We start from the raw sequence: 13,965 nt of genomic DNA, 5'->3' as shown, positions 1-13,965 counted from the left end.
CACTGTCCAGCTAAGTTGGAAATTCACTGGACTTTATTTAAATCACTGTGTGAGGGAGGACAAGGAAAGCTTAAGCTGAATTCATCACTGAAAAAAAGAGACGTGCGCTAAACAGAAGTAATCCTGGCTTCTTTAGTAGGTAATTATCATACACATTGGATATGAAAAAATATTCGGATTAGCTGTTTGTTTAGTTGATAACAGGCTTTTATTCTAGCTTTTATTAGTTTTCAACGTTTTCTATAGCTGTCATTATAGGGCTTTATCTCATACACGTGCCTGTGGCCTCGTAAGTATCAAACGGCTGCTGGACTATGCGTGCACCATGTTGCCAGAAAAAGAGTCCTGGAATACTTTTCCAGACAACAGACAGCTCAACAAAAGCTTTCAACATTTTTGACTCATTAGCTATCTTGCAAGTGGAATACCATCTCCTCAGCAAAAATGTACTAACAGGCAACCCATGCTGAACATTCATGCTCTGAACTTCAGATGTAGTTTTAGCAGGGCAAGACATTTTCAGTCTCTTTCCAACTCAGTGTTTCCTCTTGCCAAGAGAGAACACTTTAGACAGATTTCTAAGTTCTTTCAACTCTATTCTTCTCTTCATATGTTCATCTACTCCCCTCCTTATTCTGATCATCAAATTACTTTTCTTTCTACAACAGACGCTGGAGTACTCTGTCCCAGTTATGTTGCTAACACAATGCATCCAGATCCAAGCTTGCAGAGTAAAGTACTAGCAGAACAGGGCACGTAATTCTTTGTCTGTGTATATACAGTAATGCAGCAAAGAGAGGGATGACCTCTCGCAGCTACACAGACTGTATCTGAATTACTTCATTTATTTCTAAGCATTCGCTGCTAGACAGAGACCTCACAGGAGTGCAGTAAAAGCAAACAAATACCCAGCTCATTGAGAAAAGGGGTTCTAGGTTAGCTTAGCTGACACAAGAACACAAGCTACAGATGTTAAAATATGGCTTTGTGGAAAGACACCATCTAGCAACATGGATTTGAACAATTTAAGACGCATTTAGAAACATATAAATGGAAGCAGAAAATTTTTGTTGGTAATATTTGATTAGAGCAAAATGCTGGGATATGTAAAACAAGGGAGAAATAAGACACTTAGCACAGACATCTTAGACTTTTTATCTATCATCCTGCTAAAACAGATTGTTCAGTCTTGCTTTAATCTGTACTATTAGATCCTAAACAAACGGGAAGCCTTCTGGTCCATGACACAACAACATACAATAATGGACAGTTAAGGGTAAGCATTACCCTTAGGCTTATCACTTAGGCTTATCCCAATACTTAGACTACGCACACAGAGCATGCTCCCGCAATCTCCTGTATGTTTCTCCTAGCACTAGTGACACAATGAAAGAAAACGTTTCAGCATTGGCAGGAACAAGCTGAAATAAATTTCGCAAATTATTTTCTTCCACAAATTATTTCACTACCTTGCTTGGCTTATTTTTTTTTCCTTCTGCAAAAGGATTCTGTACTTATTCCCATGATAACCTTTTTATTTTGTTCATCAGTTTAGCTATGTAATGAGCTTTCATTTAAAGCTTCCATTTGCTGTGAAAAAGATTAAAATGATTCAAAAAAGTTAATGAAAGTGATTGTTGTTTGCATTTCAGCATATTACCACAAATTACTCTTTGTGTACTTCCTTGATTTTGTACATCACCTATCTTAAGTGTAGAAACACTGCAACAGCATGTTTCTCATTTTCCTTGTATATCAAATGGGAAAAAAAAAATTAAAGCTTAAGGTATTAAACAGGAAATGGTGAAATAATTTTTCAGAAATATATACAATCTAAAAGTAAAAACAGAAGACTTGCAAAATATTTTGCAATATTGTCCAAAAGAGACATGCCCCAAATTACATAACATATCCCTGTTAGTCAGAATTTCATCTGTTATCACTGGAAACATTTCACTTTTTTTTTTCCTGAAACAGTTTAGGTAACAAATTACTAGTCAGAATTAATGAATTCTGTTCACTACTTTGCAGTTCCCATTTTAGATGGATTTGAGATCACACAACATAAAACAAAATCATATGCAACAAAAACGAAGTCTTGCATCCACTTCTAATTACACTAACTACTCACATTTCTGAAGAAGTCTCAAATTAAGAATGGTTACCCAAAATAGAAGAATTTGGCTTAAAAATAAAATGCTATTAGTAGCATAAATGTTCCTGAAACATTCACTAATTCAGCTATTCCAGGCCCTAAGTATAGATCTGCGATGAGGTGTTCATCCGGAGCTACAGGCCTCAAACATACCTCCACCTACACTCCCAGGAAGGAGGGAAAGGGTAGCAGAGATCTCTCCAGCCAGGACTGGACCTAGGCTTCTAGTGAAGAGGTGGGACAACGTGATGTCAAAGAAGAAAAGGAGGGAGACTAAATGCTATTTGTAATTTCCACAAGTGGGACTAAATGCTATTAATTTCTGCAACGGAAACTAAACTGCTCCCTGAAAACCTTAAGATTCAACCTGTTCCCTCTGTTTTACAAGGGTAAGAACCCCAGAGAGCTCAAGAGCTACAAACATAACATTTTCAGCTTCCTGTGATAGTCATCTTTCCTTTTGAGTTTACACAGCACTTCACACAGGAAGTCAACATATAGATTGACAAAGAGAACTCATTACTACCGTGTAAGACCAAACCAAAAACCTTTCAGTTACTGTGCAACACAGTTTGCTTGTAAGATTTGACGCCTACAAATCTGCCTTCCAGACCACCAGCACAGAAATAAATACTCCATTCAAAAACTAATAGCGTAAGCCTCCTCTTCACTTCAGATTTCAGCAGTTGTTGTTGAGCACCAAACACACAAAAAGATCATCAAAATAACAAGCAACATCTCTGCTCTAATCTTTGCACATTCTCTTTAGTCTCCCTTCCATCAGAGGCAGCTTTCTGGAGGAAACGTATTGACTAATGCCAGCCAGCTCCAGGTTTTCTTCCCAACAGTCTCACCACCACCTCTGGGCCACAGCTTTCACTTCAGGGAACGAAGTCAGGAAGCTCTGTGCACGACCGACCAGTTACTTCTCAGTAGTAGCAGAAAGCACCCTCGAGCTGAGTGCTCAGGCCACAACACCACTTCCATTTCCACAGATGAAGAGCAGACCTTTTTGGTGTTTTGTTGCACAATGCAGGAACAGGGTTATGACAAACAGATCTTAAAGTGACAGCAACATGGTGGCTGCCTCTCTTAAGAGGAGGGAAAAAGACTTCGCGAGATGACTGCCTCTCAAACTGCATTAAAGATGAAGTCTCTTCACCGTGAGTACAGGAGCGTAGATTACAACTCTGTGACTGCAATTAGTTGAAAGATCTAAAGCCACGATTAAGTAGAAAAACAAAATACCAACTGCTTGTACAAACTGCAATAACAACACAGCAAAACATCCCCTCTACAGAAGTGTCGTTAAAAAAAAAAAAAAAAAAGAAGAAGAAGAAAGAAAAAGAGTCAATATCGGTAGTTAAGCCAACAACCCCAGAGTTCTGGCTGCTAACCTTCTGATTTCAAACTATGAGGTGTCCAAGTTGTAGTTTTAGTGTATTTGAGAAGGGGGAAGCGTAAAGTAATAACGACACATTTCTCAAGTAACACAGAAAAGTTACTTTTTCGCTGCATGTTTTTTTTTTTTTTTTTTTTTTTTTCCCTGAATCTATCATAAGTTCTGTCCGGTCACTGAGGAATTAAAATGCACTGCAGCAAACTCTGCCTCACGCTGGAGGTAGGGCCAGCCGGCATGCCCGCAGTGTGCCAGCCCAAGCCGTGCAGCAGCAGCAGCCCAGGACGGATGTTTGGTGTGTGCCCAGAGCCGTGCCCCGGCTCCATGTTTGGCTGCTGCCTCGTCTCCGACCGAGCGCGATCCGGTCTCGCCCCGGGCCGAGGGCGCCGGGGCTGCACCAGAAAAGCTGCGACCACGGCGGGGACCGGCGGGCATGGAACAGGAGGAGGAGGAGGAGGAGGCGACTCCTTAACCCTGGCAACACCAAGACCCGAGGACACGTCCCAAGCCGCGGGCAGGGGGCCGCCGTACTCACCGCTGGGGAACGGCTCCATCTTCCTGCCGGGCTCCTCCCGCAGCCCCGACGGCGAAGCCCTGGCAAGACGAGCGGAGAAGGAGGAGGAGAACGAGGGAAGAGGAGGAGGAGGAGGAGGCGCAGCCGCCGCTCTTCAGCCGTCCTCCCCCCGCCGCCGCATGCTCGCTCCCCAGCCGCTGCCCTGCCGCGGATCGGGCCGGGCCGGCTGCAGTCCCCGCCCGGCGCCGCCCCTCCGCCGGCCGCGGGCGAGGCAGGCCCAGGCCGCGGCCCCCCGCCGAGCGGCTCCCCCGGGGCCCCGCCGCCTCCTGCCGGCTGGGCGCCCTTTGGAGGCCGGGGCTGCGGGGCGCAGGCCGTGGGGAGGCCTTAGGGGCGCGGTGCCTGCCCGCCCCCAGCCCCCGTTCTCGGCGTAAAGTGCCATTTTGTGGGCTTCAAGGCGGGGAATTTCGGCCGGTGGCTCAGGCGAGATGGCTCAGAATTTAAAGGCCCCGTGTTTGTTCTGCCAAAAAAAAAAAAAAAAAGACGAAAAGTCTGGCCCTATGTTTCTTCCTCAGCTTTCCGAGAGGGCTTGAGGCACACAAGAGCTAGACCCCTATTACCACTCCTGTGCTGCTTCATAAACCTGAACAGGCACTTTTCCACACCTCAGTGACTTACCTGCATTGACCATAAACTAGGTGTTGGTTATGTTTCACATTTAAAATTAAATATTAGCCCCAACGTTAGGCAGGCTGCTGTATGATTTCAATGACCACTCGCTGCAATCTTCTCACAGCTGCAGCATGACACTCCTTTTAATAAGACATCACAACAACTCATCCTTGTAAGAAAGACTTTATATTACCAACTTATTAAAACAGCAAAGCATTTCTTTTAACAGCTTTAAATGTCCTGAGAGGCTACTTTTCTAAGCACTAACCCTGCCTGACCTGTATTTAAATACATTAACAAAGCATTAATAAGACCACAGCTGACTCTGCAGCACTGGGATCCTACACGGTGTCACACAGAGACTGCAGAGAGGCCTGGGTGACTTTTCTGAACTCTCAATCACTTCCTTTCACCATTCTTCATTTTCTCAATCCAAAATCCTTAATTAGCATGATACATCTCTGTGAAGTAGAAGAGCCAAAATAAGGTCATGGTCATGAGCAGAAATTTCCATATCTGGATGTTCCTATTAAAATCAATTTTCAAAAGAATACAGTGAGAACTATTCATACAGATAAAGTTAGGTATAGAGGTAATTTCATAGTTCTTATTCATATCCATCCAATATTAGATGAATAAGTTTCAGTATAATTTATATAAGCACATTTAGAGCAGAATTAGAACTGAAGCTCCAGTTTTGCTGGGGCTGTTAAAATCAAAAGGCTAGAATTTCTTCAGTATGATAAAAATCTGTGTCCAAAAGTTAGAGATCCTTTTCACTGTAAAATTCAGCTTTTAGTCATGGTTCTAATGGTACAAGTGATTTATAAAAGTGAAGAATGTTAAATTCTTTTTTCTGTCTTTAAACCAACAATTACCATGCCGTCTCTTTTTTTTTCTTTCTTTTCCTAAAATACAGAACAAAACATTTATTTAAATGCTTGCAGCCCTAAGTGCACTCTTAAAACGTCTGCAACAGCTTATGTTTCACCCTTGTTTGGCAGCCTGCATTCAGCAATATCTTAGCTGAGTCTTTTCCATGGGATTGCTAGCAAGCCTGCCTTTTTCTCATCTTTGAAGACCTGCTTTCCCTAAACAATGTTTGAGATATTTCAGCTTTTAAACAGCAGGAAACATGACTCAGACCTTCTTTGTTCTGGTTTATTTTTCTGGTCAGAGGAACAGAGATCTGACCCTATGAACAGCACAAGCGTCAGGTAGACAGTTGGGTGCCTTTGATACAGTGGAAAGTCTCCAGTTGTATACAGCTAGATCTGTACGCTATAATGGGACATAGAGGTTTGTAGTTGAGAAGTTACCAGGACTCCAGAGGTTCGAAGGCAAGCAAGTTACTTCACCATCCTTGCTAAAATATGTCAGAGGTAGCTCACGCTCAGGTGTGGGACTGGTGAAGCGTCTGGCCAACAACCTTAGGAGGAAATGCAAAGATTGCCCCAACAAATCTTTGTGCCTAAAGCCTGAGCAGAAATGGGGCAGTTCTCTCTATTCCTTGACTTATGTGGTTGATACCACAGGTTAATGTGTTAATTTTCTCCCTAATGTGAGGCTTTGTGTTTAAAGCTGAAATTGTTTCATTGCTGTACGCACAACTGCATAGCTCTGACACCCTCTCCCACACCTCCAGCCAGTACAGCTGTTGGTAGCCAGTGTTTACTCAGAGTATTATCCCAAGTAATCCACAGCATTATGTTTTCAAAATAGACAATAGCTTTATCTATCTATCTATCTATCCATCCATCCATCCATCCATCCATCCATTTATTTATTTCTGTGGGTGTTTTCATACATGAGATAAGCAGGTCCTTCCACAAAATCGTCATTGCTATGTGTTTTATCGGCAATATTTCCTAGATCTACCTTTTTGAATAGTTTGGCCTCTTTCTGTGTCTCTTTCAGAAGTTTTGAGACCATTGATTGACTACAACACATTTATGATAGGGAAAACATCTCAAAGGCAATGATATTTCTAACAGTTACATGAAAATAAATCTAAGAGAGGAAAGTACTGTAAGTGCCTTGGTGAGAAAAAATATTCCACCATGAACTAAACACCAGAGAATCCTTGCACAGGAACAATTATAATTTTGTATATAGAGGTACATAAGAGACAGGGAGCATTTAAGTAACCAGTTGCAAGAACATCTTCAATCAAGAACTTGAAATGAATCAAGAGATATAAAGACAACCACATCTTATTAATTCCATTGCTCAAAAAATTATTTACTTTAATTGCATAACTGTATATTTTCTTAGTGCCTAGAAAATATTGTATTTTCTATGGCCTAGAAGAAGGATTTGTCAAAGTGACATTTGCAGTTCCATTCTTGACAGCCACATAGAAATGACAGTGGCACATAAGACCCTTGATGGATTACAGTGCTACAAAACAGACCAAGAGCCAATCTTAGGTGTGTTCTCAGGAGGAAGAGTCATGGGTTAGCACATTAGACCATTTTATTGTAGTACAGACAGGTTGCCTGTAAATGGTCTCTATGCTTTGCTGTTTTTGTTAAGTCATAAAAAGAAACAAAACATTATAAAAACTTCCAGGTCATAAAATTAAATCTGTTGTTTTTTCTCTTCCATATGAAATACTTCTAGAACATTTGTATCTTACCTCTAGACTGTAAAGACTCACATCTTATTTTTGATTTTAAAAAGTGTTCTAACAAGAAATTATCATGTATTATTAATACATCCACCAAGTAACACAGAAATGACTTGCCAGCTTTTGTGATCAAAATACTACATAGCATGATTGAAAAGCTGACTCTTCTTAGATGATATTAGAATACAATTATGCATGATAATTTAGGCCGATCTAACAGCTTGCCACTTACCCAAATGGCCATGTCCTCCTTCTCCCTGCTCAGCTCTTCCCCTCTGCCTACAGCTGTCTGATGCTCTCCCTGCTTACTTTGCACCAGCTCTGATGCATGCCATTTCCCTTGGCAGGCTGTTTCAGCTCTTCCAACTCCATAACTTGGCATAAAACTAATTCAGCAAATCAGTGGATAGTTTAATTCTGAGTTACAGATTTTTATTGGAACCTGCAAGGAATCTGGATAGCATTAGTAAAAAGGAGGGCTTAGGAATATGCAGATGAGCAACCTCAGCTCAGAGTGAAAGGCAAAGAAGAGAACGGAGATTCTGCACCTCTGCTAGGGGTGAGCTGATAGACCTGCACACCTTTCTATGGCAATCCCCTCCTTAGAGCTCAGTTCTGCAGCTTTCTACAGGTATGGCCTTAGCCCTTCCTTTCCAGTAATTCACTTCTCAGCTCAGTTCAGGAGGCTGTCAGTTCCTCTTATCTATTACTAACTGAAATTTTATAGCATTGAAAATAGCTGTTTTTGAATAGTGGGGGAAACCATAATAAACCTGAGAAAGAAGCTTTATAAAGTAGGAAATGTAGCCAGAATAAATCCATGCTAATTTTGAAAACACTTGACATTGGCAAGACTTTTTTCCTATTGAAGTCCACATCAACTGACATGTACAGCAATAAAGTCACAGCAAGTCAAGAATTTTGAGAACTTTAACTATGGTGCTTAAAGAGTACATTATAAAAAGGATGCTTAAGTATCCTGTTTTTCATAGCTGTAATAATACTGCAGAATTAAAAAGTGATCCATGTTCAGAGCTCATCTTTGAAACACCCCATTGGGAAATGATTAGTATTATTTTCTGCTTCTGCAAACTGGGAAACTGCAAAAGAAAGATGAAATGAAAGTGAAATTATCACCCACTTATAAGAAGCAGAGTAAAGCTAGCACTGTAGCTCTTGATGTCACATGCTTATTTGTATTTGTGCTGGTATCACAAAACAAAGTGGTGTAAATCATGGAAGTGTTGAAATAGGAAATATGAGACTGCTGCATCACCCAAAATAGAAAACTTGTCTTATGATGGATATGTCCATAGAGCACAGAAGACTGTGGCATCTGGCTGATGTTTTATTTATCTTCCATACAGCAGGAACAAGCACAGAGGATAGCAGGATAGTCAGGGTATTGCTACAGAACACATGCAGATTGTTGTGCATACTTTTCTGGAAGGTTCAATGTTGACATTCCTATTTTGTTTCCAGTTGTGCAAAGCTTTCATGAGTGTAAAAACCGTTGCAATCATCTGACGAAGAATGAATCTCTTAGAATAGAGAAAATTGTAAGAAAACAATGAGAATAAAACTTCAGTAGCAAAATAATTTTGCTTAGTGGTTCTCTCTCATAGTCTTAAATTATGTAGTAAGCTGTAGAGCTTTTACTTGCACTGCAAATGTAGCTTTCAGTCAGACAACATAGGTTGAAGGACAGAGATCACAGAATACTGTAAAAAAGATGCACAGGCCAGTGGTACATTTTAACCCATGCTAATCTAAGTTGCAGCAGCTCAAGAGTACAAGGAGGCATGAAGTGACACCAGTATTTTTCAGCTCTGATTTAAGTATATATTCAGCAGCTAAAGTTCCTTCCACTTTCCTGTGGTGAGTTTTGCTGGTGTTTTATTTCTTTCACTGAAATCCATATATATGTTGGCAAAGTTCCTTTAAAAACAAATCATTGAAGAAGGCAAATAACAAGTAATATGATAACACCAAGTTGAAAAGAGATAACATTACTTCTAATTACAGTGTAAGTATTCTGTTAGGTTTTTCAATAAAAAGTGAAAACAATTTCAGAAGTTAATACAACCCCTTTCATTTTCTCTATCTTAGGCAATACTTAATGCTTTTCTCTCTTTTTTTTTTTTATTCTTAACAGTCATTCTAAGCAATAGATTGGACTTGGTCCATTTACACAAGAAGCCTGTTGGGGCTTGTGTGCTACTGTGATGGTAGTTATCATTTCATGAGAAACTTATCAGACAACTGTTACTGCTTTAACATTATACTTCACATTCCATTCATTGAGAAGTCTCTCCATACATTCGTTTCACAGCCACATCCATAAGAAACACTGATTTTATGAGATTCTGGTTATTAGAGTAGTAGTATAATTACAAGATTTCTACAGAGAAATTCAATGCAATCTAAATTACAAATAGTAAATAGTCACAGATAAGCTATACATTCACACACACAGGTATGCGAACTCTCCTTGTAGTGACAATTGGAAAAGATAATTATGGGTAGTGTACAAAATAATGTTGTTTTAAAAATCAGCACGCCACTTGGTCAGGATAAGCTCAGAGTAGTGGATAGTATAGATATGAACTGACCCAAATAGCTAAAGAATCCATATGGTTTTCCAGAGGGATAGTTCTGTCAGGTATCCAAAATTTTGTATGGGTTCGGAATGCATGATCCCTCCACATCCGTCTTTGAAGGCAGAGAATAACTACCAGTTGGCAAAGGACCAATAATGCATAAAATATTTTTGTGGACTTAAGACACTCTAGTACTGAATAAGTTAACCTAGAACAGCTTTCAAGTATTGACAAGCCCTTGCACTAAGAAACAAGCCATGTTGTGGTTCAGCTTTACTCAGGAGATATATCCAAAGATCACATGCTCATATAAAATGGCTGGTGCTCCCTTTTTTAACTTGGCACCTTTCATGTTAGTGGTTCCTTTGAGACTGAGTCATACAGTGAAACAAGATATTGTCATGGGACTCAAAGACAAAGAAAGCATAACTTATACAAGAATCAAATAATGTAAAATGTCAGTCGCTCGGAGTTAAGACAAGTTCTGCCTACTTTTATTCCTTCACTGCAATGTTTTTAAATGCATCAGTTTTTGAAAACTTTTTAGCTAGACTCTAGTTTTCAAGATTTTGTGCATATTTTAGATTGTGTTAAGGGGCCACATTACTGATACAAAAGGCTAGACTGGTGTAGTTCTATTTGATTTTAGCAGTTTTACGGTGATTTACAAAACCTCAGCAACTAACTCCATACTTTTCAGGCTGAAGACTAGTTTTTCCACAGCCTGTTATGGAGAAATCATCAGGTTGCTATCTTCCCTGCAGCTGAAACCATGGAATTCATACACACATACCTGCACATTAATGGCAAGACTATGCTCATTCCAACAGTGGTGATTTCTGTCCAAGTGTAAAATCATCACCTTTATGACTCAATAAAATCTCGCCACCACAGCTGCCAGTAGGTAGAGGAGAAAAAGAGCTCTGCATTTCACAGTAATTTTAATTGTCACAGTTTGGTGAACTGGGATACCTCACTGCAACATTGCATTTCCAACACAGTCTTCTGCAAAATAAATAGATAAATAAATAATCATGATTTACATTTCCTGGAATGGCCAACTGCAAGTACACATATGCAATTACTAGTCTGCTCTTGCAACATCCTAGCTAGCTTCCCACAATACCCGCAGCATATCTGGCACTGTGTCCCCATCATAATTAAAAGGCCATGCTTTCTATCCTGCTTCCTCCACCCTCATTACCAGTGTGAGAAACATAGGAGAGAATCTAAATGATGGTTCAGGAACCCTGGACCAAGCTTCTGGGAACAGTGAATAGAAAATGCTCTCCTAAAGCATCCAGCTTTGAACTTGCCACAGTAGTTTCTAGCCTTCAGTGACATATCAGCAGCAACAAACAGTAAGTGGCATACTGCCAGGAATGTTATGGTTACCCTGGCAGTCTCTTATCTACCAAAAATTAAACACAAAGTTGAGGGTGACATCCAAGAGTCTTATCATCCTATTTCTGAGGAATTCACAGGACTTCAGCTGTGTGTGCAGCAGCCCATTTGTGCTCACTGTTATGGAAACCTTAGCACTCATCAGGTGCTACCTTGGCTGGGCACTGAAAAATGGCTTTGGAGAAAAAGAATGGACAATGTGATAAAAGAAGATAGGTAGGACTATGCTGTGACTAAAACTTCTAAAGCACTTTTCACGTCTGGAGGAAATACTGCAAAACACTGAGTGAATACCACCAGATGCTCATAATATTGGAACAGTGCAACGCTTGGTGGGGTGTCCAGCTGGAATGCAGAATACGTACTTCGAAATACCAGTGTGCTGTGAGGTGATACAATACTAGGAACATGTAATGTAATCACCATTTAACAATGTGAGGGGTGGCCCACTGCTTGTGCAACAACTGCCTGGGATCACTTAGCACCGATACCCAGCAGTATGTTTCAAGCAGAGATACTGCCATATAAAACAAACTACAAGCTACAATAGTGTCACATTTCTTTGGGAAAGATAATAAAAGAAAAATAAAATCACCATACCAGCAGACGAGACGTCACTTCCATATTTTAGCAAAAAATTGTGTGAGATGAGCATGTGCCAGAGGGACACTGCTATTTAAATAACAGCATTGGCACACACAAGCTCCTTCTGTGCCAGAGGCTTCTGGGCATGCCCTCGCAGGGCAGAGCAGAGAGGAGCAGCAGTTGCACCCGCAGAAATATGAGCTGACTATAAGCAAGTCAGACTGGGTATGGGAAGCGGTGGGAGCATGCTGCCTCCTCTAGACAGTCAGCTCAATGGCATTAGTGGGCACCTGAGCCACATCGGAAACGTGGGCTAAATTGCACAGAGGTTTCTGCAAAGGAATTCCCCTTCTAAAAAGGCTTACAAACTCTATTGTTTAGCTGCTTACAGATCCAAGTGTAAAAGAGAAACCTGGGAAAAAGATGAAAAATATTTAGGCATGAAGGAGCTTCTGAGCTCTCTACGTATGTTGTGATGGTTTTAGAAAATGTAGATTGGTTTGAGATTTGAATGCACTTAACTTTATCTTTTCATCAATTGCTGTTTCCATAAGCATCAGAAAATACCATCCAAAAATAGTTGCCAGGCTGAATAGAAGAGCTTTTTTTCCATTCAGTAACTTACAGCAGGAAAAAAAAAAAAAAAAAAAACTCTAACAACTCTATTTACACCAGCAAGGTGAGATGACATCATAGCAGCTTTATTTTAAGTCTTTCCCTTAGAAATCTACCAGTGAGTTGTGGGGCAGAAACACAGTATCTACAGAACAATCTTAACCTGTCTTGTTCTGGTAATATTGAAATATTTTAACTTGCCTAACTATCTTAGAGATCCACTCAATGTTTGGTAAATTTCCTCATCTTAAGAACAATATAGTTGAGTTACAGGACACGTATAAGCTTCACCTATTAGGAAATTGGAGCCACCTTGACATATGCCTTGTACATTCAAGTGTGGAAAGGCTGACAGTGACAAATAGTAAAAACTTACAGGAAAACTGATGCAGTTACTAGAATTGGTTTTGAGTTTTTACAGTAAACTACGCATTTCTCAAAAAAAAATATTTCTTGTCAAAGCCTTGATAGTAGTTTACCACCGCTAAATACATCACTCTACAGTTATTTCCTGCAAAATGATATAGGGAAAACATGGACTGTACCATGGAACAAATCAACTACAGAAATGGAGAAATACTAACTGAGCAATAACTGGCTCTTGCCAGTAGCAAACCCTCTGATTGTAAGTGAACATCAAAGAAATTGACAATGGCTAAGGGGAAGGAACAAGCAGACTTTTACTGACAGTGAGTAATACATTTTTAAATCCTGCCTACCTTGTACAGCAGGGTTATTAGGAGGTGTAATTGGCTGTAAATTTTTCATCTTTGCTTAAATCTGAAGTAAAATATTGCTATATATGGTAGTATTTGTCAAACTCTGGGACCCTAAACTACTTTGGGAATGCAGCATATTGGGGACTATCAAGGAGCAGCTCCTCTGTTCTCCTTATTTGTTAGCAGTTTTCTTTCTCCAGGGTGTATAAATGAGAACTGGCTATAATGAATGGCTATAAGTTTCTGCACTAGCTATCTACCTTTTCTTGCTAGTGGCAGAGCTCTTCTCCAGCAGTGACATGCAGACAATGAACTATAGCTGATTCTCACCTCTTTCCAGCCTATGATAAATGAGCTAAAAGCAGTTGCACTTGCAAAACCATGTCCCTAAGCACCATGTCCAAAAAGATTTAAGCAACACTGTTTCTATGTTGAAAGCATAAAAACCAAGATCATTAATGAAAGCCTTTCAGCCAAACCTTATGTGGAAGATGAGCCATACACAGCAATGTGGAAAGCAGCTGGAGACAACTGTGTGGTCAAGTGACAGGCAGAGCATCTCACACCTTCCAGAGTGAGTTGTACGTGTAAGGCCAAAAGGATCTTTCAAGTTGGGCATCCATATTGAAGCATGTGAAATCCTTAGACATGTTGGAAAAACTAGCTGCAAGATCTT

General features: G+C 40.3%; 1 protein-coding gene across 3 annotated transcripts in view; it reads right to left on the bottom strand.

The window, feature by feature from the left end:
- Positions 1-4,315, bottom strand: part of LOC121061586 (leucyl and cystinyl aminopeptidase) — a 65,332-nt gene extending 61,017 nt beyond the window's left edge. Inside the window, exon 1 of one of the 3 annotated variants that reach the window (XM_040540637.1) lies at positions 4,090-4,315. In XM_040540637.1, the coding sequence (XP_040396571.1) occupies positions 4,090-4,108 (19 nt within the window). In that variant the 5' untranslated portion in view covers positions 4,109-4,315. The remainder of the gene's footprint in view (positions 1-4,089) is intronic. The other 2 variants (XM_040540639.1, XM_040540640.1) reach the window with 2 other exon arrangements.
- Positions 4,316-13,965: the final 9,650 nt, after the last annotated feature.

Source organism: Cygnus olor, chromosome Z, assembly GCF_009769625.2.
Source record: "Cygnus olor isolate bCygOlo1 chromosome Z, bCygOlo1.pri.v2, whole genome shotgun sequence".
NCBI lineage: Eukaryota > Metazoa > Chordata > Aves > Anseriformes > Anatidae > Cygnus > Cygnus olor.
This window is presented reverse-complemented; position numbering and strand designations above follow the sequence as displayed.